At 32.8% G+C, this 27,264-nt stretch overlaps 1 protein-coding gene across 2 annotated transcripts; it reads left to right on the top strand.

Annotated features, from left to right (window-relative positions):
• Positions 1 to 3,377: 3,377 nt before the first annotated feature.
• Positions 3,378 to 27,211, top strand: LOC143054506 (uncharacterized). 2 transcript variants are annotated; one of them, XM_076227534.1, is made up of 4 exons: positions 3,378 to 3,903; positions 18,685 to 18,852; positions 22,701 to 22,910; positions 25,805 to 27,211. In XM_076227534.1, the coding sequence occupies exons 1-4, from the start codon at positions 3,783 to 3,785 to the stop codon at positions 26,647 to 26,649; spliced, it is 1,344 nt and encodes a 447-aa protein (XP_076083649.1). In that variant the 5' UTR covers positions 3,378 to 3,782; the 3' UTR covers positions 26,650 to 27,211. The 2 variants fall into 2 exon arrangements, with proteins under 2 accessions (XP_076083649.1, XP_076083648.1); XM_076227533.1 differs by having other exon boundaries at positions 3,381 to 3,903; positions 18,685 to 18,966.
• The last annotated feature ends 53 nt before the right edge of the window (positions 27,212 to 27,264 follow it).

Genomic DNA, 27,264 nt, shown 5'->3' with positions numbered 1-27,264 from the left:
TGTAATAATATTTATCATAACAGTAGCTTTTCGACTGAGGATAATTTATCAAACCGATATAGCACGTTATACTGAGATATAAATTAAATGAGGTTATATCCATTGATGCTAAACAAAAGTATCACGTAAACAAATAAAAATAAGAGGATGCGGTATGATTGTCAATTAAACAAATCTCAACAAAGACCAAATGGCGTAGAGTTAATGACTATAGGTCGATCACTGTAAGGTCTTCGCCAGTTGCTTTCTTACGAGTATCAGGCAAACGGGGCGACGAAGTGCGAATCTTCTCGAAATTTTCTGGTGCACAGTTTTGGAGTATAACATAAAATCTTATCTGTTATCTACTTGTTGGTATAAGCAATTTTATACGGCTGAACCATTGACACCTCTAAAACTGATTTATCCATCGGACCAACACCAGTGATGGTGATACATGGCTGTGTACATTCTATATATACAACTCGTCTAAAAATCAGCCCAACAATGTTAAATGTGTAATTTTTTTGTTCTTCCCTCACCGTGATTCGAACTCATGCTACTGAGATATCGTGACACCAAATCGCCTGCACTGACTGTATCAGAAAATGGTATTGTTACAGATCAGCTGAATTATCTATTTTAAAGGTTGAATTTATAGCAACATTCAAATATAGGATTGCGTTGGATAAAAACCGCAATTTTTATACGTGTGCATCTAACAAATTCCGTTGTAGAGTGGTCATAAAACAGGACAAACAACATTTTCCAAAAGAACAAAAGAGTGAAAATACATATTTTAACACAACGCATTTGACTAACAGGCGAACAGCTGATGTTCTTAATTTAACCCTGCTGACTTCCATTGGCCACTGCCAAATAAATTGATCACAAGGTGTAACAAAATGGATCTCTATATCAATTTTATACCAAGAAAAAAACAATAAACTTGCGTCATGAGGTGTAGAGGGGTCATAATACAGCACAAACAACATTTTCCAAACTAGACCAAAAGAGTGAATAAACATATTTTAACAAAACGCATTTGACTAACAGGTCGAACAAATGATGTTCTTAATTATAAACCCTGCTACATATCAGTAATTCGTTTCAAAAGCGACAATCCCATCAACACGGTAGAAATGGTTTATGGAATTCTTAACTTGTTTATTTATTTTTTCCTTTCACTCCGCTTCGTTGGCAGAGGCGGATCCAGCAATTTTCATAAGTGGGGGCCCACTGACTGACCTAAGAGGGGGGCCGCTCTAGTCACGCTTCAGTGATTCCCAACATAAGCAACCACATTTTTCCCAAAAAAGGGGAGCCCGGGCCCCCTGCCCCCTGGTACCCAATTTCATGTGGCGATTCTGATACACAATGTGCAAATACCTATATAGACATCCCGCTAACATGTTTAACCCCGCCACATTATTTATGTATGTGCCTGTCCCAAGTCAGGAGCCTTTAATTCAGTGGTTGTCGTTTGTTTATATGTTACATATTTGTTTTTAGTTCATTTTTTTTTTACATAAATAAGGCAGTTAGTTTTCTCGTTTGAATTGTTTTACATTGTCTTATCGGGGCCTTTTATAGCTGACTATGCGGTATGGGCTTTGCTCATTGTTGAAGGCCGTACGGTTAGCTATAGTTGTTAATGTCTGTGTCATTTTGGTCTTTTGTGGATAGTTGTCTCATTGGCAATCATACCACATCTTCTTTTTTATATACACATATTTTTTACACGTTTGCAATGTAATTGAATGATTTTTTTTAATGTCAAAACGGTTAGATATTGAAATGTCATATTTATTACAATGCAGCTCTAAAAGCACAATCAAACCGATGATCTTATCTAAAGTATCCGTTTTTAAACTGAAATGTTACTAATCCGTTCCAGCTGGGAATTTATATTCTAGTGATGTCTCGATAATTCATATCGCCATCGACAACATGGATGGTAGGAATTGCAATAATTTTAATTAGTCTGGATTTCTTGACCTTTTTGTACTTTGATTAACAGATAACTGATTCCATCAAATATTGCTCTTTTTTTTCATTGGTTTATTTCCTTCATCACCATGTTATTTGTAACAATTTTATCTTGGTGAGTTTTCTTTAAATGAGCTTATTTTATGGAGCTATTAAATAAAAAGTGAACGGATTATTCTGGAGTTAACGTAGATTGTCAGCGCTAAAATTTCGTCTAGTAATGTTTGAAGTCAGTTTAGTTTAAATTCGTGCGCCCCCCAGAAACTAGGGGGAAATGCCTGTTGAAAAAAAACCGAGTAAAGTAGTTTTTTAATTCACCGAAAGTATTGGAAAATGTTGCTTCCAGTAAAAAGTTTGTGTTACTATTAACGGGTAATTGTCCTTTCAAACAATTTCGTTAAAATATTAAATCTGTTATTCCTCGGTATTATAATTTAGGAAACACATACTGAGATATATGTATCATTATAAACAAATAACAACAAACTGACCTATTGTGGCACCGTTAAAGTCTACAATTCATCATAAGTCCACAACACCGCTAAAGTCCGCTGTGTACTTAAGAGCATCTGTGGACTTTAACGGTGCCACAACTCATAAAGTACATAGAAAGTACATCAATTATTGCGCGACAGAGATTTGATAGACAGGACGCACTAATAACTTTCGTGATACTTAGCGATTCGTCGATATTTGCTTTATTATGTTTTAGCTCATAAGAGTCCAATACTGAGAACTGGGTTGCGTTCAATATCGTAGCGGCTTTATATACGTAGTGCTACGTAGATTTTGACTATTGAACGTGTAGCTATAGACTAGTTGCTACATAAATATTGATAGCAACTACGTAGCTGCTACGATATTAAACTCAACCCAGATAGTAAACAAATGTTATGATACTATTTTTCTTATTTACAAAATGATTTTACAGAATAAAGTTGATTTAAAAACAACAAATTTAGTTTTATTATGTATGACCTTAAATATAATGGTATTCAAAAAAATAAAATTAACTTAAGAAAAAATGTGTTCCCAAGGAAAAAAACCACAATGCACCCCATTAATGCACACACAATTAAAACAAACACATACAAAATTTTTAAGATGAATGTTTGTTGCCTTATTTTTTAAGCAAAATAAATAGTGTATGAAAAAATATAGTTCCGTCCTTCTTATTCTGTGATTTTGTGTGGATTTTGATATTGTAATTACATACAAAGAACAACCTTATAAACTATAATATGTTAATAGAACACGGAAAACTAAATGTAATAGATGTTAGTGTCTCGCTTGATTAATACATTTAGTTGTAATCTTATAAAACACATACGTATGAAACAAAATAATCTAATAAAATACACACGTATGAAACAAAATACAGAAAATTACACTGATGGTTATTTTACAGATAAACATCGCCAATGATTTATCAATATGTTTATATACCGTTCTACAGAAAAAGTAATTCCGTGGTAATCTGATCTGTACAGTGCATTACTGAACAGCCGTAGATAAAGGTTATAGGCAAATTAAACCTGTTGCAGTGCCAACGCGTGTATACATACTGTGCTAATATATACGTTAATTATTTCAAGGTTTGGGATTTATGAGATCTAATTATTGGTCATAAGAGGGACATACGATAGTGATTTTTTTTTCGGAATCATTTCGAGAGTTAGATGTGTTTGACCCGCTGCTTTTCGTGACCTCTTAGGATTTTTTATTGGAATTTAGTAATTTAAATATATGGAGTTATGAATGGGATATAATTATTGTTTTCAGAGCATTATTTTGTGTGTTTAATTTTTGTTGACATGGCTGACGTTGAAGAACCAAAAGACAGTCGTTTTGATGACGTTGACCTTGAGAGTATTTTAGCAAGGGTAGAAAGACGAGGACCTTTGACCTTTACTAGGAAGCGATGCTTATACCGAGGTGAGTTAATATACCAGCTTAAATAGTTAATTTGTGTGGAAATTGTGATTTTGTATCTTAATTCAAACACATCAGATCTATTTTTAAAGAACTGTATCCTGAATTGGTCATGTACACAATAAATGTATAAAGTATACCAGATGCTGATCTATAATTTGAAAAAAGGGGGGTCAAACTAGATAACGTTTGGGAAAGGACATTACAAAAGTATTTGCTTGAATCAATATGTAGCTATTCAAAGGAAGGCCTAACTCCACCCTTTATCTGCTTTGTATACATCCAATGCAATAAACTCAAATGTCTGTCTTATAAAGAATTTGTTAGGAATTTGCTCAATTCATGCCAGAAACTTTCTAATTTCTTAAAACAGTATTGGCGAATAATAAAGAAACATATCGTCTTGATAATATACCTTAAGTGTTAATGTATAACTACTTATAAAAAGATATTAACTTTCTGTAAATAATTGACTCTTAGATGATCTCTGATGCAGGCGATATTGGTAAATAACTTATATCTATCTATCTATATATATATATCTATTTCTGTACATGTATGTTTCATGATGGAAGCATTTGCCATGTATACAAGATACACACCTATTCAGTCAGAAATGGCATGTTTGTTGTACTTTTGTCTGTTCTAGAATATAAGTGATAGATGTTAGGTATACGTCAATAAGACAGAAACCTAAAGACACGAGATACCAAAATAAACATGGATTCTTCAACAATAGGCAGGTGTCATAACAATTAAAAATAAACCACAAAGAATAGACCAACACAAGTGGTGAATAAACATTATATAAAAGCCAAATCATTTTCCAGGTTACATAAACATAATCATGATTATCATATGATATGATAAGTAATCATGTACAACATTACCTGAACAGTCTTTTTTTCTCATTGTATATATGGTTGAGAAAAAGGGGTGAGTTTTAAAGTCTTACTGCAGCAAATCATAGTCTGCTTCATGTAAAGTTATTTAAAAACGGTGACATTAACATTACCTCAGTGACAGAAACAGAATAAAAAGCAAAGCTCGTCATGCCCTATTATATATATATAAAATGACTGAATAAATAGTCAACGATCAATCTTACAGGGCGATGGATCATGTAATATGATTCTGTACACTACAAAATATAATATATAACAAGTCAAAAAGGGTACAACATCACCATTAAATAACTATAAAATGAACAAATATTAGATATTTCGGATAACAGATATCCTTCTTCAATAATAGCACGATGTCAAATGAATCATGTCAAAATATTCAAACTGAGAAACTTTTTCTAAATCTCGAAATTTATACAATTTAAGCAAACACCACAGACGCTGATACAATTTTAAAATTTCCAAACACGTCACGGCGCAAAGATTACAAAGATATGCCAAATGAAAATAGTTATTTTCGATGTGAACTGGCACAACTCTAAATGTCCAAAGGTTGTGACAGTTTAGATGTTATAACTGCATTGAGGGCAGTCCTCAAACAAAAAAATCAGTAATCTTTGCGCCGTGTTTGGAAATTTTAAAATTGTATCAGCGTCTGTGGTGTTTGCTTAAATTGTATAAATTTGGAGATTTAGAAAAAGTTTCTCAGTTTGAATATTTTGACATGATTCATTTATCATCGTGCTATTATTGAAGAAGGATATCTGTTATCCGAAATATCTAATATTTGTTCATTTTATAGTTATTTAATGGTGATGTTATACCCTTTTTGACTTGTTATTATATACTTTTTTTATATATTTTATAACGCCCCATCATTTTATTTTCTATATAAATGATACCCTGACAAGACATGTTTTCCTTGAAAATAGTCGTTTTTATAGCAAGTTTCAAAGTAGTACCGATAGCTAGATAAAATTGTTTCGCGAGAATGTAGTCTTACATCATACAAATTACTATTATTCAAAGTTAATTGATAATGATTACGTAAAACTCTATACTGTACGCATATCTATTGGATAAGGCCACCTTAAACACATTAGTTGTTTTGTGAACTACTGTGTTCAAGACAGTGCTAGGCCATAGGTATTGTTTTCTCTTTTTTTTTCATTTTGAGAATGATGAGTAACTTTTATTGTCAACTAGAGACTTTGAAACACCAGGCGCCAGTCTGTAAGAACTCTGTTCTTTGTCTTATTTAGTTATTTTATAAGTAACCCTACAAAATACGGAAAAGTCATTGGTGGATGATTTTTTAGGGGTGCCATTATGGAAATGTTAGCAAAACATTGTGAAAATGGCAAATTTATCTTAAATATGTAAATTGCAACATGATATAACGCAACCGTGTCAGCAAAACGGACATTTCTGTACTTATCGGTCCCTATTTTATCCTTTTGTCCATTTCACACTTTAATATAAAAAAACACATACATTTATATCAAAAATCCATAGTTTTACAAAGATTTACCATTGTTTTGGTTTTTTTCATGGACCAGATGGTTGTCAAACCTCGATCCCCTTTCAGCATTAAAGTTTAAGCTCTGAACAGGATGAAACAGGAAATAACTATGGTGTGGCCTCGGATAAAGTTTCTTTCGTGTCAATCAATCATATGGTTATGATCGAATCCACGTGAAGTTTCGGATTACTAAAGAACTGACATTTCTTGATCTCTTTATGAAGAATATTGTGCATATGTTTTTAATTAAATAACACACGTAATATCGATTTTTTATTATCTGCAGTAAAAGACGTCACTTCATCATACTTCCGTGTTTAAGAAACTGATTTTCCGTAATGATCAAAATATATATAACTACATTAATTGAGGCTCATTTAACTACAAATGTAAACTAGATCTTGTTTATTAGAATAAATTTCAGAAAAAAAATAACGCCTTTATTAGGCTTAGAAATTGGTGAAGAGCGAAGTCACTAGTTTGAGGGGGAAACATATACAGCAATTTACTAACCAATCATTTGACCCCGATTAATTAACCTCTGTTATCCGACTAGGTGTAATTTACTAAAGCCCTCGGGCTTTTACCCTGTGTTAATACTTAATATCTATTTTACGCCTATCATCTTTTGAAAAAAATTATTCTATTGCACTTGATATGTTTTTATGCCACTTTAAGGGCTAACAGTTTTAAGTTCGTCCCAAAATTGGTTTCCGTTCTCTAACTTTACTTTGCCTCAACCAAATGTTATAAAACGTATACACAATGCTTATTACCACGTAATACAGATCAAGTTTAAAATTGGGTCGTGTCAATTTACCGTTCTTGAGGTATGCCCCTTCATAAACATAAAAATTGTTGAATCTTAGTTTCCGTTCTCAGGCTATTAACTTTAGTTTGTATCTACCAAATTAATGTTATGAAACTTATACACAATAATTATCATTTTTTTGTATTGTCACTTTTACCTTTTTTGCCTGTTAAACTTTTCTTGAGTTATGCCTGTTTACAAATGGAAAATGTACTGTCTTTTTTTTTGTTTCTGTTCTCTAACTTAAGTTAGCCACCACCATGCAATATGAGACTTATACACAATACTTATTACCACAAAACTCAGATCAAGTACAAATTTGGTTAACTTCAATTTCACTGTTCTTCAGTTATGTCCCTTTATAACTTTCTATGATATGCAAGCTGGAGCATCATTTGTGTCCCATGGACATTCCCAATTTAGTTGTATACATTTTTTTATAAGGAAATGCATTTTGAGTTTTATTCAAATATATCCTCAAGATGCTTAAAAAGATATTCAAAACACATTATATCAAGGTTAAAGTCCGAGGGGTTTTCGTTTGCATACAAGTTAAATAGATATAAGAAGATGTGGTATGAATGCAAATGAGACAACTCTCCATCCAAGTCACAATATATAAAAGTAAATCATTATAGGTCAAAGTACGATTTTCAACACGGAGCCTTGGCTCACACCGGACAGCAAGCTATATAGCTATAAATGACAAGTGTAAAACCATTCAAACGCGAATACCAATGGTATAATCTATACAGAAACCGAAAAACGAGAACCACATCAATATCAGTTTCCTGACTTAGCACAGGTGCAAATAATTGCAATGGGTCTAAACGTTATAAAAGGTACCAACCTTCACACTTATCTGAAACAGTAGGTCCGAGAACACAATTATTTCGTAGTGCATTTCTTTTAGAACATAAATGAAAATAAAAAAAATCCCACCTGCGCTTTCTCAAAGAAATTTTTACAGTGTGTTGTACTACTTTTGGGACAAATTATATCAAAATTATAGAAAACTTCATCGGCTCTAACTCAAAATATGGACAATTCTATGTTTAGGGCGTCTTGAAATCTTTTGACAGCTTCCGAAGTGCTAATTTTTATACGACCGCAAAATTTGAAAAAATTTTCGTCGTATATTGCTATCACGTTGGCGTCGTCGTCTGCGTCGTCGTCGTCGTCGTCCGAATACTTTTAGTTTTCGCACTCTAACTTTAGTAAAAGTGAATGGAAATCTATGAAATTTTAACACAAGGTTTATGACCACAAAAGGAAGGTTTGTATTGATTTTGGGAGTTTTGCTCCCAACATTTTAGGAATTAGGGGCCAAAAAGGGCCCAAATAAGCATTTTCTTGGTTTTCGCACTATAACTTTAGTTTAAGTTAATAGAAATCTATGAAATTTTGACACAAGGTTTATGACCACAAAAGAACGGTTGGGATTGATTTTGGGAGTTTTGGTTTCAACAGTTTAGGAATTAGGGGCCAAAAAAGGGCCCAAATAAGCATTATTCTTGGTTTTCGCACAATAACTTTAGTTTAAGTAAATAGAAATCAATGAAATTTAAACACAATGTTAATGACTACAAAGGGAAGGTTGGTATTGATGTCCCAACATTTTAGGAATTAGGGGCCAAAAAGGGACCCAAATAAGCATTTTTCTTGGTTTTCGCACCATAACTTTAGTATAAGTAAATAGAAATCTATGAAATTTAAACACAAGGTTTATGACCATAAAAGAAAGGTTGGTATTGATTTTGGGAGTTTTGGTCCCAACAGAATTAGGGGCCCAAAGGGTCCAAAATTAAACTTTGTTTGATTTCATCAAAATTGAATAATTGGGGTTCTTTGATATGCCGAATCTAACTGTCATGACTGTGTATGTAGATTCTTATCTTTTGGTCCCGTTTTCAAATTGGTCTACATTAAGGTCCAAAGGGTCCAAAATTAAACTTAGTTTGATTTTGACAAAAAATGAATCAGTTAGGTTCTTTGATATGCTGAATCTAAAAATGTACTTAGATTCTTGATTATTGGCCCAGTTTTCAAGTTGGTCCAAATCGGGGTCCAAAATTAAACTTTGTTTGATTTCATCAAAAATTGAATAAATGGGGTTCTTTGATATACCAAATCTAACTGTGTATGTAGATTCTTCATTTTTGGTCCTGTTTTCAAATTGGTCTACACTAAAGTCCAAAGGGTCCAAAATTAAACTTAGTCTGATTTTAACAAAAAATGAAATCTTGGGGTTCTTTGATATGCTGAATCCAAAAATGTACTTAGATTTTTTATTATGGGCCCAGTTTTCAAGTTGGTCCAAATCAGGATCTAAAATTATTATATTAAGTATTGTGCAATAGCAAGTCTTTTCGATTGCACAGTATTGCGCAATGGCAAGAAATATCTAATTGCACAATATTGTGAAATAGCAAAAAAAAATTTAATTAGAGTTATCTTTCTTTGTCCAGAATAGTAGGCAAGAAATATCTAATTGCAAAATATTGTGCAATAGCAAGATTTTTTTTTAATTGGAGTTATCTTTCTTTGTCCAGAATCAACTTAAATCTTTGTTATATACAATATACAATGTACATTCACTTTTTACTACCAACTGATAAATTAAAATAATCTTTACCATTCAGTGATAACAAGCAGTTTTTTTACATCTTAATATTTTATGATGTATTTAAATGAGTAGTTATTGTTGCAAACTCCATTAGAAATTTTAATTGAGATTAGTTTTGGAATAAGGGAAAGGGGGATGTGATTAAAAAAATTGCGTTCAATTTTTCTCATTTGAAATTTCATAAATAAAAAAGAAAATTTCTTCAAACATTTTTTTGAGAGGATTAATATTCAACAGCATAGTGAATTGCTCTAAGAGAAAACAAAAATTTTAAGTTCATTAGAACACATTCATTCTGTGTCAGAAACCTATGCTGTGTCAACTATTTAATCACAATCCAAATTTAGAGCTGAATCCAGCTTGAATGTTGTGTCCATACTTGCCCCAACCGTTCAGGGTTCAACCTCTGCGGTCGTATAAAGCTACGCCCTGCGGAGCATCTGGTTAACCTTTTTCAGCTGGACCAAATCACTACTTTCCTTTAAAATTCTGGACCCAAATTTTTTTACAGTGTAATTTCACCCCCCTACTTGCAATTTGAGGCATTACACATGGCGAAATAAATTTCGAAGGGGTATAAAAATTAATGGCAAGTAACCCACTGTCAACACTAGGGACTATAAAGAACAACGAAAATCAAGGGACGACAATTGTGGTCTCGGACCAGTAGTGTTACATCACATAATAGAAAGAGACAGTATAAAATATCAATTGAAATGGCTTCACTCAATCGAAAGTTATATTAACACAATTTAACATACACTGAACGAATAAATTAGATCTATGATACAGTGTTAATACAAAATCAATAAAATAAGAGGGGAATGATTAAAGTAACAGTATTATACTGCACGGATTATCAGAAGTATGTTTTTCAGGCAAGGATAATATAATTTATATCGTATACCATGTATACAGAAGTGAACCGCAAAACGAATTTTTCGCACACTGGATATTTTGATATGATTTCGATTCTTTAATTATTTCACCTCATCTGCTACGTGAAGACTCAAAGTTTAGAATGCTACGAAATTATAACATGTGTAAACAGAACAATCTAATTTCTCTGAGGTCAGCTTTGCCTGAGAGGGTTTAGATATGAATTAGTACAATCATACAAATTCTCATAAGTGGTGGCCCACTGACGCCTAACAGGGGGCCCGCTTCGGTCATGCTTCAGTGATTCCCTATAAAATCAACCAAATTTATCCCAGAAAAGCCCCCCCCCCCCTCTAAATCCGCCTCTGAGACTCACAAATCACGTGACTATGCAACAGTGACAGATTGAAGAGGTATGGGAATAATATTTATGATATTGACATCGGTATAGATTTTGAACTATCTTAATTAACTCACCCAACAAGAAGTCTCTTGGACGAGATACATGAATGTAAATATATTATCACTTGTTCAAATACAACATCGTCTAGCCTGGAAGGTTTATGAGATATCTAACAAAAAAGTCAATTGAACAATCATGATATAAACACAAATCGGTACATTAAATTAGATTACTATTTTAGTTTTAAAGTTACCAGCCAAAAATTCCTGTCCCGTCTGGAACATTTTTATCCTCCACAGCGGGAACAGTCCAACTTACCACCTACCAACCCCCTATATTGCCTTCCCTTGTTTTATATCTCTCCATCCAAGTCACAATTCATAAAAAGCAAACCATTATAGGTCAGAGTACGGTCTTCGACAATGAGCAAAGCTAATACCGCATATACATGTATATATAAAGTCACATTTATTATATATAAGATGTGGTATGAATGCCAATGAGACAACTCTCCACCCAAATCAAAATTTGTAAACCATTATACAGGTCAAAGTACAGCCTTCAACATGGAGCCTTGACTTACATCAAACAGAAAACTTTGTAAAATTGCAATGAGTTTATTACCTCCTCATTCTGTAAAACTCGGGCATTCTGTTTGTACAATAACCAAGCTCCCATGTGGCTATGTATAAGTCGGACTATTTCTTTAAAGAATTTAGCATTATCGTGTCAGCCTTAATAGACAATAAAAAGGGCGTGTCTATTACTGAGTAAACCAATCACAATTAAGTTTATGAAATTATGATTCAAAAATGATATAAAACAGATCAGTATACAGACTTGACTGAAGTAAATACTGTACCAAGTCAAGAATATGACAGCTGATGTCAATTCATTCGATTTTTTTGTGCTTTTGATTTTGCCCTTTTTCTTGAAATTCAGTTTTATGTGTTGTTGTTCTAATCAGCAGTTCTTATTAATTATTGCGACAATGGCAGTCGTCTTTTTTGCGATTTTGCGATTACTTCTGTTATTTTTTTCAAGTTACTGGTTAACCATGACAACGGTTTATTATGTAATGAGAAAAAAGGGGAACTGTTTTGACATTTTTAGTGATATTTATATATAATATATATATAGTTTAAGTATGTTTGTGTCCTTTAACAGCAACGGTCTAAATTAAACTTGCACAAGGCATCAAGTTGTTCATTTCTGAATTTCCCATACCAAAAATTGGACTTAGCCATTTCTGTTCATATTATGTGGAAACGACAGTCGTAAACCATGTTCCTTGCTTAAAAGACTCATAAAATACTAGATAACATTAAATGTATTCTTTCTTTTTTGCGACATATTTAGAAATGTTGTCAAGCGTAGTAAATTGGAGTGCATAGAATTTGGAGCATTTCCCTATAGCAATTTATTTGTCCCATTTGAATAAAAATGGTTGGTCACTGTAAACATCTAATTTACGTTTTGATTGCGTTGTACATTTCTCGAAGGATAGCCTTGTTGATTTCCATCATGAAGACCTGTACTTTAATTGCATTTTGTCAATGTGAGATCGTAGGTTTTGATTACGAAGTCAAACAGAAAACACTCTGAATATTCCCAGAAGAAACGGAATATATTCCATCTTATTTACCACAATGTATACATATTAGTTCTGACAAGCTTATCTCCCTTGTTGATAACACAAGACAACCGAAACATTGATTGGCATACAAAAAGTTCGTAACAACAACTTTATCAATACTAAATAATTGGTTTCTAATGAGAGGAAACCTGATACAGATAACATCACCAAAACATAATGAAAGCTATTCCATGCTAACTGTCAGTCAATGATCTTCAATTTCTATGCAACACGCCATGATATACCTGCCGTACTTTTGTATAGATGTATGTCAAGGTTACGTTCGGGATCAGAGTTTACTCGCTGTGGTTTGCCAAGCTTCACCAAAACAACATGTAGATTTTTTTTATACGTTAAAGACTCAAACACGTTTTCGAACTGCATTGATGGCAATGTATTGATATTCTGTCATTCTTTTCCTGTTGTTGCATTTCCTGTTACGAAATTAAAGAATAAGAAAATAATAACAGCACTTTTATAAATCTAGTACGTCAGTGACAATGACAAACATTATTATTACTTTTGCTAATTAAGGATGTACTTTAATAGCGGTGAGGTTTTGGAATTTGTGTCAAATTTTCGGACTCCTTGGTGTTTTTCCATACAAAACAAGGTAAAATATTTTGCCCCATAACACCCATTTATTTTTTCATATAAGACTAAATAGCTCATGAAAGGTCATTTACCAAAATTTAAGACGATTCTTAATTTTCTTTCTTTTGTTTTGGGACCCAAATAATACCAATACAAACATAAGGTCAAAGTCCGAGTCAGCCTTTTCCCGCCATATTTTAAATCTCAAATATCTCGAAAAGGAGGGCCATGACCTATCAATATTTTTAGCTTATTTTTATCCTGAAAGAATGCGCTACCTGCTTATAGTATCAATTTTAAATTCTTGATTTATCAATTTTCGTCTAACCTCACCTAAGTACATCCTTAAGCATTGAGTTTTGAACTCGATCTACAATGATTTTTTTATTTTCTTAACCATGCCCAACAATGTCCAGTGACAAGCATTTTCAGAACAATATCAAATTAATGGATGAATCAAATATTTCAAGTTCTGCATCATGCGCAAAGCGATTGACAATTAGGGTTGGTATAAAATGTTACTTTATATATTGCGTGAGTGAGGGTATTGATTGGGGTCCTTCTCTATATTCTGTGTCCGGCAATAATTTCTATTATTTTTATCTTAGCACACCATAATTCCCTTATCTTAAATTTTGTTTGCCTAGTTTTCTGTATTCTTTATTATTTGGGTCCTTTATTTTGCACCTTTTACCCATACTCTTTATTCTGTAAACCCCATTCAGACCCTCAGGAGTAACGTTAATCATGTAGCCTTTCATCATGAAACCCACGACAGAGTCGATAGAACTGTTCTTTTAAGTTCAAACTCTGCAGCATCCCAACACGGAGAATTTGTATGTCCCATCTATGCAATCGGACGTACGTATAGGGAAAATAGTACTAAATTATATTTTCCCAGTATTAGGTTAGCATTTTGTTTAACCAATACAGGTGAACAGAAGGAAGTCAACTTAGGAGCGCTGTGATTGGATGTAAGGGTACAATATATATATATTATATATATACGAGTCTAAATTGAAAACTACGTTCAAACCTATGATTGCGTTGGATAAAAACCGCAACTTTTAAACGTGTGCATGTAAAACTTATTTCGTTGTAGAAGGGTCTAAATACAGCACAAACAACATTTTCAAAAAAACCAAAAAAAGTGAAAAAGTATATTTAAACAAAACGCATTTGACTAACAGGTCGAACATATGATGTTCTTAAACCCTGCTGACTGCCATTGGCGATTGCCAAATAAAATTGATCACGAGATGTAACAAAATGGATCTTAATATAAATGTAATACTAAACAGAAAACGATAAACTTGTGGCCAAGATGTTATGCCTCAAACACAAGGTGTCAATATTTTTTTTTGTACACCAGATCTAGATTTCGACAATTTATGTCTCTTCGAAACGGTATTTGGAAGACCATATAATTTACCCTCAATTTCAGATAGACTCTTGAATTTTAAGAGTCAAAATAGGATGAACGGATCATATAAACCGGTGGGAAAATATGATACAAGCCCAAACGAAAAAATATAAACGAGTCTAAATTGAAAACTACGTTCAAACCTATGATTGCGTTGGATAAAAACCGCAATTTGTATACGTGTGCATGTAAAACAAATTTCGTTGTAGAAGGGTCTAAAGACAGCACAAACAACATTTTCCAAAAAGACCAAAAAAGTGAAAAAGTATATTTAAACAAAACGCATTTGACTAACAGGTCGAACAACTGATGTTCTTAAACCCTGCTGACTGCTATTGGCGCTTGCCATATAAAATTGATCACGAGATGTAACAAATTTGATCTTAATATAATTTTAATACTAAACAGAAAACGATAAACTTGTGGCCAAGATGTTATGCCACAAACATATTATTTATCTATGAATAACTGCATTGTGTATACTTACAATATACATTGTTTAACCCATTAAAAATATTTTATGGAGACTTATTTCTAGAGACTTATTCGAAAAAATCATAAATGTGGTTTAAAATGACGGTTGGCATGAAAAACTTAAACAAGCTCCGTTGGAAGTTGGTCATGATACTATTTGGCTTCAATTGTTAAAACATAATAATAAAGTACTAACACCACACATAACTGTTTTGTCTAGGTTTTTGATTTAAAAAGTGGTAAATTTAGAAAATGTTAGTATTGTTGCCTATGTATATGGCAGAATTAATAGTACCGTTTTCCATATGTATACATGGTACTTGATGCTAATGTAACTTTAACACGCGAGATGTCATGGTGGCATTATTTGTATCTCTTAGAAGAAAATGACAATTTCTAATTAACTAGCTGGCAACTCATGAACAATGGCAGCAACAAACAGATTATTATATAATACTTAAAATCGGTAAATAGGAGCCAACTTCTTCAATAAAATCTAAATAGTTTATTATTTCACGAAACAGATAATTTCCTGTACGATGTAATATGTAATTGCTTCTACAGGAAGGAGTGAGAAATAAATTAAGTTGTCAAACAACCTGTTATTCTATTTTCACCTTCAAACATACCAAACTATGTGCTGTATGCGTTGTCATAGTAACGTATGTTTTATAAAACAAACTGACGGTAATTAGCGATGTAAACAATGTTGCTTTAACAGGTTTGCCAAAATGTCAGTACCCTAGAGAATGACTGTCTGGTTTAAGTATTAACCACAACCTTGGCTACCCTTATTTTTTTCTATATCAAAGAGAGTCATGTTTTTGCTTTTTGCTTCTTCGTCTTCTAAATTACACTATGTTTACCTTAGATAAGGTTTAATAACTTATGTACACATTGAAAACAAACATTCGAAGTTTTACTACTTTTAGTGCACCAAAGTCTTCATAAACCATGCATGCAAGCTATTGTTATCACTTGCCCCCTGTCGTCATCCGTCGTCCGAAACTCTCCTTTGAAAAGACAATACTTATTACAAACGTAGGGTGAATGAACCTTATGCTATCATGTACACATTGTGTGTTTCTTGTACGTTAAGAAACATGACCGCCATGGCAACAAACAAAACATGAAGGTCAAATGCATCCATCGTCTTAGAAACTATAAAAGATATAGAGACACTCTAATTAAAATATAGAACTCGTATTTCTTTATACTTCACCTCGTATGAAGTTTAACGAAATCCGAGTTCTATATTTCAATTAGATTGAGAGAAAAATTAGACTGGGAAAATAATCAAAATGTTAATGACTACCTATACTTCCTGAGTTCAACAACATTATCAGATGACTCTTTCAGGAGTGATTGTCTTTAAAATAATGACTTTGACAATTTTTTGTGTTTTAGCCTATTATCTCAAAAAAGCTTTCGAATAACTATTGCTTCTATTTTGTACAAAGAAAGATACAGGTACAATCTGCACTACAAAATCAAACCTGTCATAACCGAGAATGGCTGTTCATATTATTGGTTAAAGTATTTTCTTGTTTTGTTTGTTGGCGCAGTTTCTGGGCGAGTGTCTGTTTACTTTATGTAGATTGCGGTGTTATTCATTTCTTACAACGATTCCTTATATACATTTCCGTAAGATTAAAAACCTGTATTTAACCCTTTTAAGTGACGCAGAGTGGATAAGCCACCAAGAGAGAGTTAGCGATCAATACACTGTGGTCAATAAGTAAAAGTTATCCCATGAGGACGCGATGTGCCCGTATAAGATCATCCCGATGACCGTAGGTAAATCTCACACTCCTACACAAAATGTGTACAAGCGAATTTCATTTTGTGTTATCAGATGTTAAAAAAATACAACGTTTTGTTAATAAAGGCTTTTTTTCTGGTACATTTAGGAAAGCTTTAAGGCATGACAGGAACTAGATATATAAAAGTTATATGTAGTGGTTTTATTTGATACGGTCCAGTCAGTTACACAGTTTAAATCACCTATTGTCTGCAGATGTCTTTTGTCCATCTATTGTCCATTTAAATCAATACTACTCACAATATGTATTATATGAGGGGAACGAAAAAAACTGAAAAGCAAAAACTAGTAAAGTTTATAATATTCTAAAACATAAAATGCATTTAAAATTTATATATCTAGTTCCTGCCATCCCTTAAAACTTTTGCAGGTGCATAGGTTTGTCTGCACTCAGAGTAAACGTTGTTGTGTAAAGACGGCCATATTAGCCAAAAGGTTATGATGAACCTTAATACCATAACTTAGCGTTGCATGAAAATGATCACAGAGAAGTTTTTCTTGTAATCTCCTCTAACCTGTGGTTTTAAATTCGTAAATAAACCATGAATTCCACCAGGATCTAAATTTTCAGAAGAAAAATAAATTGTTTTATAATATCGTGTAGTTTTTATGCTGTTCACTATACTTAATTAAGAAAAAAAATCTAAAAATATATTATCCTTACAAAACATTCATCTTTATTTCTATACCAGATAAAACAACAACAAAAACCAACATCGACACATTATCAAAGTGTTTTGGCTACTGCTGCAGTTAATTGACCACCCTGATAATTTGCAATGGTCAAAGATTATCAACAAATATGTATAACTGCGAGTACGCTCAGATCAGTACTAAGTGGGTTTTTTTTTGTTATTGGGATATACAAGTACCCGGCCACGTCCACTCTGTGTTTTTGTAAGAGGTATTTCTATGTCTATCAATATGATTAGTAAAGCCTTTCCAACAGATTTTTATGGTTCGTTCTTATGTTGTAATGTTATCACTCATCAGTGACGCTCATATCAAAATATTGATAAAGCCAAACAAGTACAAAGTTGAAGAGCATTGAGGATCCAAAATTCCCAAAAGTTGTGCCAAATACGGCTAAGGTAATCTTTGTCTTGGATAAGAAAATCCTTAGTTTTTCGAAATATTTAAAGTTTTGTAAACAGGAATTTATAAAAATGACCACATTATTGATATTTATGTCAACACCGAAGTGTTGACTATTGGGCTGGTGATACCCTCGGGGACGATACGTCCACCAACAGTGGCATCAATCCAGTGGTGTGAATAGTTATCTAAGGTACCAGGATTATAATTTAGTACGCCAGACTCGCGTTTCGTCTACACAAGACTCATCAGTGACGCTCATATCAAAATATTTATAGTAAATTAGGCCGTTAATTTTCTCATTTGAATTATTTTAAATTTGTCATTTTGGGGCCTTTTATTGCCGATTATACGGTATGGGCTTTGCTCATTTTGAAGGCCGTACGGTGACATACAGTTGGTCTATTGTGGAGAGTCGGCAATTGCCATCATACCACATATATACACACATTTTTAATATATATTATAGTTACAACTGTGTAACACCTGTTTGTGTAAAGTCTTCATTAAAATGTAGTTAAAATCATAAAGTTTTATAACGAGATAACTTAACTGTGGTCAATCTTAACTAATTTCTGGCGTTTTTCATTGCAGCTCCTGAATTCGTCAAAAAGTTACCAAAAGAGGAGACAGTCGAGGAAGGTTCAACAGTAAAGTTTGAATGTAAAGCAGTTGGCTTTCCTAAACCTACGTTAAACTGGACTAAAGATTTAGAAATATTACCAGATAATCCAAGAATTACATTCCAATATGGAGAATTAGGTGAGGCATCTATAGAGATACAGAAGATTAAAAAATCGGAAGAAGGTAGTTACCGATGTAAAGCGGAAAATGCCGAAGGTTCAGCCTCGTCTTCAATATATATCTCGATCAAAGGTATCCCTCGTTGTATGTAGATGTGTTGTTTGCTGGTGTGCTTTATTATTTGCGAGTTGTGTTTTATATTTACTGCATCCTAGTTGGCTCTTTTATTTTATTAATCGACTAGTTTTCTTTTCGTCCAATTGAATGTACAGCTTCTCTATGTTCTTTTCTGCCTTTTTTGCAAATACATCAACGCTTCTGCGCATAACAAATATTTTACTTGCTAAATTCAGATTTATTGCAATAGATATCAATGTTTATATTGTACTTAAATTTGAAAGAACCCGTACTTGTTGTTACTATTTAAGATAATACTAGCAATGACTGTAGATGTTATTTCAGATGCGGTTCTTTATCATGCAGCTTCTGTTATATAACATATTTTGTATTCACGAAGAAAGATATATGTCAAAAGGTCTATACTTTAATTCTGCAAATAATTGTTACTTGACAATATATACTGCTGTATTACACAATACCTTGCTTAGTGCGATATAAATATCGCATCTGAAATAATTTAACTTGTTCTTTTCGGAATTTCACATTTCAGCCTTGCTTGACAATAGCTTAGGCGTAAACAATTTTGTAATCTTAGAACAAACCGGGAGGTGATAATGTCAGAAAAAAAAGTCTTTCTAAAAGTCAATGTTTGTCAACAAATATTTTAAAGGCTATATGCATTTTCGACTATTCAAACTATATGCAAATGGTTGTGTACTGGCTGGCTTAGCTGATCATCCATACCACAAGATGATTGCAGGGACCCCCCCCCCCCTTTCCAGTGGCAGATCCAGAATTTTTCATAAGGGGGCCGCTGACTGACCTAAAAAGGGGTGTGTGTGTGTGTGGGGGGGGGGGGGTGTTCCAGTCATGGTTCAGTGATTTCCTATATAATCAATGGTTTTTTTCCACGAAAGGAGGATACCGGGCGCCCTAGGGCCCTAGATTCGCATACTAGTATGCCCCCTTCCCGGAAGAATGTAACACAAATTAAGGCAAAGATATTTGTAACTTTGTACCATTTAAAATGTCTTCACCTTAATTTTCAAGCCTTCAAAGCGAAACGGGTAAGCAAACGACATCTAAAGGACAGTGGGTAATCTAGCTCATTGTTCGTACACCAAAATGAAAGTAGCGTTACGTCATTGGATGGATTTTCATTATTTAAAGCGTTTTTAACCAATCGCAACGTTTTGGTTTACGTTTATGAAAATATTACTAAGAATGCATTAGAGTATAGATTCTAAAACGGTAAATAGTTACTCCCAATTAGGTTATATACGAAATATGTGTCACCCAGTGTCTAAGACCTGATGCTGGTTTGTTAATCTATTGAAATAAGGAGATTTGGTACGATTGTCAATGAGACAACTATCCACCAAAAACCTAATAACTTAGAAGTTAAAGTTAACAAGTATAGGTCTACGATAGTCGAACCTAATTGTTGTCCGTAAAATTTGAATTCTTTTATTTTTCCATCAATCAGTATTCGAAATAAAACAAAATTTCTGGTTTCCTCTCTCTACATTTTCATTGCGGTTTTATGTACAAAATTTCTATTTTCCTCTCCCTACATTTTGATTGCGGTTTTCTGTGATTGGTTTTTAAGTAAACAATAAAGTGTTCAAGACGGTAAGCTGATAAACATTAAATGGATTGATTGATGTTCTGATTTAGACAGATAAGTAAAATCACATGCTGGTAAGATAGAATTACATACGCTACTAAGTAACAAGGATATTAGATCGGTATGGTATTGAAATAGTATTGCTAATGTGACTTCATCGATTTTAGTAAGACGCGTGCATCAGCCATGTGTCGAAGAGAAAGACCTTGGAATTGTATGCATGTTCAAGGTGGTTAAATTATTTTCTTTACATATGCAACATTTAGCAAGCCCATAAAGGATGTTTAAACATAAAGTACTTTTCTTACCAAGGGAGTAACAAACTCAGGACATCATTCCGCACTCGTATTTTGACATTTGTGTGTTCAGTGAATCGTAAAATCCGGGTCTATGTATATGCCGGTTCCAAGTCAGGAGCCTGTGTAATTGAGACTCTAAGAATTCAGATTATGTGGTTATTTGTTGCTGTTGATCATACATGTGTTTTTGTTAGGCGCCTGCGTACATGTTTAACCCCGCTTTACATTCTGTATGTGTCTGTCCCAAGTCAGGAGCCTGCATTTCAGTAATTTGTTACTGTGTTACATATTTGTTTTTCGTTCATTATTTTGTACATACATCAGTTTTCTCGTTTGAATTGTTTTACATTTGACATATTTAAAGTCTCCTTTAGTACACTTTACTGACATTGTTCAAATATGTCCACTAAAATAAATTATATTAATTATTCCACATTGCAGGCAAACATGCTAACAAGTGTACTAATTTAAATGATAATTATTAAATCTTAAGGATAGTATAACGTGCAGGTACAAAATTATGTATATAGTGCACATTTACTGCATGGTTCTCTTAAAAGAGAAGATTTTGTTCAAGAGGCATACAATATGTACAAACTACAGAAAATCTATGTGGTTCAGGGTTAATAACCACTATTGATTACTCCAATTATTCTTTGTTTTTTTTTAACTTGCATTTGAAAAAAACATACGCAGAATTTACCTTAATTTGTTTCTAAATAAATATTCACAATGGTAATTAAATGGTAGAGATTTGGGCAAAGTGAAAGTTTATAGAACAGAATTAAGTCCTCGACATTCAGAGCTCTCACAATAGAATTGAAGCACCAATTAATGATTGTGTGTATAATTTGACAGAATAATAAATTCTGTAAGCAGGTGACTTCATTTCATAATTTACTCGTAGCATTTTCCTTTTTTAATTTGACTTTTACAAAGAAAATAAACAGCTGCGCCATGAGCGCATGATACGCCCGTCACATTTTCAAAGAATAAAGTTCAATTACATTATTCTTAATGTCATATTTAAAATTTATGAAATTCTATAGGTAGCTTACATCAATAGATATTAACAATTCACCAAAGTTTCATGAGAATTGCCGAAAGCATTTTTGTTCGAAACCTGAAAAATCCCCCTGTTATGAATAAAACCCTGTAACTCGGAAATGTAAAATCTAAAAATTTATATATAAAAATCGAAAGGGAGCTTATGTCAAATAATTCACCAAAATGTCTTGCAAGTTGGTGAACAAATTCTTGAGTTTTTGTCCAAAAATTTTTTGTTTTAATGAATAAAACCCCATAACTCGGAAACGTAAACTCTAAAACGTTTCACCAAAGTTTTATGCAACTTGGTTAAAGCCTTTTTTAGTTAATGTCCGACATGTTGACGACGAACAGACAGACAGACAAACTGACCGACAGACGAAGAACGATATATATCATAATACGTCCCGTAAACGGGCGTATAAAAACACTATCAATATATTTGTACATGCTGCATGTTGACTATTAACACTGTTATACTGACTTTTGTGTTAACCTATTTACTTAAGTGGAAATACTACTGACCATTAACTATACATTTGTACCAACTATCAGGAAAGGAAATGCTATACTCAAAATAATGCATTTTTAAAATGAAATCTGTCCAAATACAGAAAATACTAGAAAATTAAGAATGAATAATTTCAAAAGCACCCATTTTAATTTAAAGCACAAGATTTGCATTTCAGCAATAAATGTCTCTTCAAAAGATAGAGACACATCAACTGTACAGAAAAACAAAAATAAAACTTACGTATAAATTTACATTACAGCAAAACCTAACTCACCTAAGAGGTCACAAGAGCGGGTCACTTTCAAGTCAACCTTTAACCCTATCCCAGAGAGGATAGACGAAGAGGAGAGAGAGGCAGAGGAAATCAGAAAACAACCAAAGTCACCACTCACATACTTATATGATGGGGTCACCATCAAGGCACAATCATGGCCGGATTTTCTTGGCAACTGGGCTTTCCTAGCATCAGGTAATCGTATTAGTTAAATGATATAGAAATGAAACGTAAGAAATATTTGTGTTAATTTAGTTTTCCCTACGTAGTTTTTAGTATATACCTAGCAAAATTTTTTATGGCCAATTTTGTGGGCTGTTTTGCATCAGTCAGATTACATTTAATCATTAATAAAAATTCTAGAAAACGTGAAAACGGTGTGGTTGGGTGAAATATTTATTTGAAAACATGCACATTTTGAATCTTAATATAATTAAGTGACTTTATCTTAAGGTGGTACCAAACACCCTGACTAAAATTAATTTCGTTCGTTTGATTTTCATAAAATTAAAAAGAAAATTGAACCACATTCTTTCTAAATAAAAATAAAATTTCATTTGATATAAAGTTTGACAAACACTAATTCTAAAAAATAGAATGAGATTAAAACGTTCAGTTGATTTTAACTGGGTTATCTCCCTGTATATTGTATCATGTAATACCTTGAATGATCTGAAATCTAAATCTGGCATGAAGATTTCACCTTTTCTTACTTTCCTAAATATTAACAACGTTATGCACTTTTCTGAACTTTCACTTTTAGAAACACAGTAGACACTCTATGAAGATTGAATTCATCTATACTCTTTCGTAAGGTCTGAGCCTGGTTTTGTTAAATGCTACTTGTGAATTTTGAACTCTAACCTATTAGTTTTAAACTCGCAGCATTTGCAGATCGCCTCGGTATGATTCTTTGCTCAGTGAAACCTGTTGTCTTGCTATTAGTTTAGTAAGTTAAAGATACTAAGATGTCCAACTTTTCAGAAATAGATATGATTGTTAATTAGGACATCATTGTTTATTGTTACAAAATAATTAGCTATTGTAAAAATAAAGCTCTATACATTTATACTGTAGATTATTCTGAGCTATATAGAGGATAGTTCGAGGTTGCTCGGACATCTGACGGGTCTTTTTCGAACTTGCTGGAGCTGTTGGGATCTATCAGTTCTGCATAGTTAAATAATCTACATGCAAGGGGAGACAAACAAGACATGTTTCACTGCTTATATGTAGTAACAGGAGCGCAATTATTTGAAATGCATTTTCCATAGGGTACCAGTGGTGTTTCATGTTTTATTTATTGAAAAATAAAAAAAGTAGAAAAAATCGGTTGCAGTTCTGTTTACTTTAGTTGTAAGGGATGTATTGCAGCCAATAAAGTAAAACTGAGATCATTGGGAAACAGTTAACTTTAAATGCAGTTAAAATAAATTATTGGGAAAGGCAATTTATTAAAGTCTGCTTGGTAAATGCTTTGAATAAATATTTTTTCTGCACTTGGTTTAATATGAATTCACTTTTCCGAATTTTCATGTATAAGCTTTGAACTTGGCATATTTCAATCTCTGTATCATTCAGGAATCGCACATGATTTTATTCTCAGTAGCAGTTGCCTGTAAAATGTAAGCAAATATTTGCGCTCTTGTAACCTTATGTTAATGTTTCGACTGTTGAAGTTTGTTATTGATAAGGGCTTGACTATTATTGCCAGGTTTGCATGGTGTTAAAGTTTGACAGCTTTAAGGCGAAGTGTTCGAAATAAATAGCTCCACAGCCTTTTAAATTCCATGTATGAATAGTGATTTTAAAAATAAACCAGAAAAGTAACAAAATAGAGGTGCGATAAAAGGGAGTAGGATGAGTGGGGTGTGGGTGTGTGTGTGTGTGACTTTAATTATTACACAATTTCAAGAGAACTAGTATTCAATTAATAGAAAATATAAATTTTATACAAACCAATTTCTACGAATTATCTTTAAAATGAAATATATACACTAAAAGAAATCGACAATTGGCCTTACAAATAATGTAATCGAAAGCAAGTTGCTTATTTGCATGAAGCATAGATTTTAAGATATTGAGCAGAATCTCGATTACATTTTATCCGAATAATTCTATTCATTATATTGAGGCTATCTCCGATTGCTCCAACCTATGACCACAAGGAGTCGCAAAATGACTTAAGTAATCTTCATCCATAACTTCTTTTACTTGCTTTTTTTCTAAAACGTATTTGCATGAAACAAATGTCTGGGAATAAAGTCATTAAATATGACACCCAAATGAAATAGGTCTTCATACGTATTATTTTTACAAATTTCATAATCTGTTTTTAAATACAAGTATGTGAGACAAAAGGCTGTCTAAACTATAAGTTTCTGTTGAAATAGCAAATGAATGCATTCATAGGCTGAACATCAGTTTCAATACCTCGCCTGTTGTAACACTGGTTAAGTATGGACAATTTTGATAAACAACCCGAAGTAATTTTTCGTTTACCTGTTCATGGCAATATCCTCTAGTAAGGAAGATCACTCGCCAAGCTTTTACCTGTCAATAGAGTGGTTCAATTCCGTACCCTTCGCCTTAAAAATACTTTTTTGTGCTTTTGCTATTATTGTCCAATACCTTTTATAACTTTGATCAGTTCAAACAGATTTAATCAGTTCTTTCTGATGTAGTATCAAATACGCAAATGAACAAAGCAGTTATATTGTATTTGGTACTATTGTGCAATAAAAAGTCGTACAAAGAAGAAGAAAAAACAGAAATTTACTTCCTAGTACCAATTATCAATTCAATTAGTTACTAGTACTTGCAAAAGAAAATATACTTCGCATATCTCACTTTGACATAACGTCACAATTAAGTTTCAGTGGGATTTTTAAACGCCACGTAATGATTGTTTCAGTTGCTGAGATGTGCTCTTGCCGTTCTTTTAAATCAATGAATCTATGGTACCCTTAAAATTTTAAATTGTTGTACATATATATATATATATATAAAAGACCGTTCTATTTGATCAAGATTTTCATTGTTCATGTTTTGTAACTTGTACCTTGATCATTGTACAATTTTATTTATAGATACCAGCAATATATACGACAACTTGGATTACATCGACGATGAAGACGTATTTTTACCTGGACTGGTAGAAAATTCAGACAACGACATTTACAACTGCGGCATGGAAATGGATTCCGACAAGGAAAATGTTTTCGGAAATGATCTTAAAAATTCCCCAATTCCGAATCTGGTTTTCGAAAATAAAAATTTGACAAACATGAAAGCAGATAAAAATTTGAACAGTTCTATTAAATTGTGTGAAGGATTAGTCAAAGATGAAAATGCAAACCATCGGTTATTGGTCGTCTGCGAGTCAAGCGATCAACACTCGAACGATAATCAAGGGAATATAGGTACCGACTCAGAATTAGGTTTTCTTGATAATGGGCATACGTCAAAGTTAAAATGCTCTGTCAAACTTACAGAGATTTCAAAAAATAATAAACAGATCAAAACAGATTTATCAAACGGAAGTTCAAAAGGATCTGGAACAGAGAAAACTGAGTCGATTAACGATAATCAAAATCATTCCAACTGCAGTTCAAATAAGTCAAAAAGCGCATGCTCGTCAGCACGTGACACAATGTCGTCGTCTGTATCGTCGTCTCAAAAACGTCCACTTATGTCGAAACAAGCATCATCACCTCAGAGGCCTTTATCAGCAACGAAAAATGTGTTAAGCAACAATTCAACAAATAATTGTGAACATGTGTACACTCTAAATTTAATGTTGTTTTGTTTACTTATTTCCGGTATAACATTTGCAGGATTATGCGCAGATGTTGCTCCATTGAACTTTGTAATTTTAATTTTTGCTGGACAGCTAATTTATATGTTGCTGAAATACCTTTGTAACTACTCGTAATTGTACACAAATTTATTATATGTAAGGGTATGAGTTACCATTTGAAGGTCTTTGTTTTTTGCATGCTACACATGCTACAAAAAGTCATATCTCAATCCAAAACTACAACAAGTATAAAAATACCATTAAAATGGATTTATAATCTTCATACTAGTATGTAGATAAACTCATTGTATACGTGGGAGTTTCTATTGTTTATTGTTACGAGACTCGATAGAATATCCATCAATTACATTTGCAAACTCATCCAGTGTTTTCGTATAGAAAGATTGTCGAAAGGTATTGTACTTTCAATTGTATTTTAAGACGCTGTGCAACAAAGTAAGTCAAAGGTCGATATGTAATTGCGTTTCGAACATATTGTGGTTAAAACCTTTCAGTTGAAGCACACCATAATCGTGATAAAAAATTGTTGAATGTATAAAAAATGAGGTGTTTACCGTTTTGTGTGTAATATTTCGTGTGATATTTTTATACATGTCACAGCATTATTTTCATAGCAAAACTATAATTTATAGGTGTTCATCAGGTTGAATGATAATAATAAATTATCCAAATGCGTTTTCAATTATTTCAATTGTTTATTGCCTCTTTAGAATAAAGTAACCTTAATCT

Source organism: Mytilus galloprovincialis, chromosome 12, assembly GCF_965363235.1.
Source record: "Mytilus galloprovincialis chromosome 12, xbMytGall1.hap1.1, whole genome shotgun sequence".
Classification (NCBI taxonomy): domain Eukaryota; kingdom Metazoa; phylum Mollusca; class Bivalvia; order Mytilida; family Mytilidae; genus Mytilus; species Mytilus galloprovincialis.
This window is presented reverse-complemented; position numbering and strand designations above follow the sequence as displayed.

What these genes read in the sequence shown, in the direction of transcription:
- LOC143054506 (XM_076227533.1), top strand. Translation starts at nt 3,783, where the DNA reads ATGGCTGACGTTGAAGAACCAAAAGACAGTCGTTTTGATGACGTTGAC. An exon ending in GAAGCGATGCTTATACCGAG is followed by an intron (nt 3,904 to 18,684) that starts GTGAGTTAATAT and finishes TTTTCATTGCAG; the next exon opens with CTCCTGAATTCGTCAAAAAG. An exon ending in AATATATATCTCGATCAAAG is followed by an intron (nt 18,967 to 22,700) that starts GTATCCCTCGTT and finishes TTTACATTACAG; the next exon opens with CAAAACCTAACTCACCTAAG.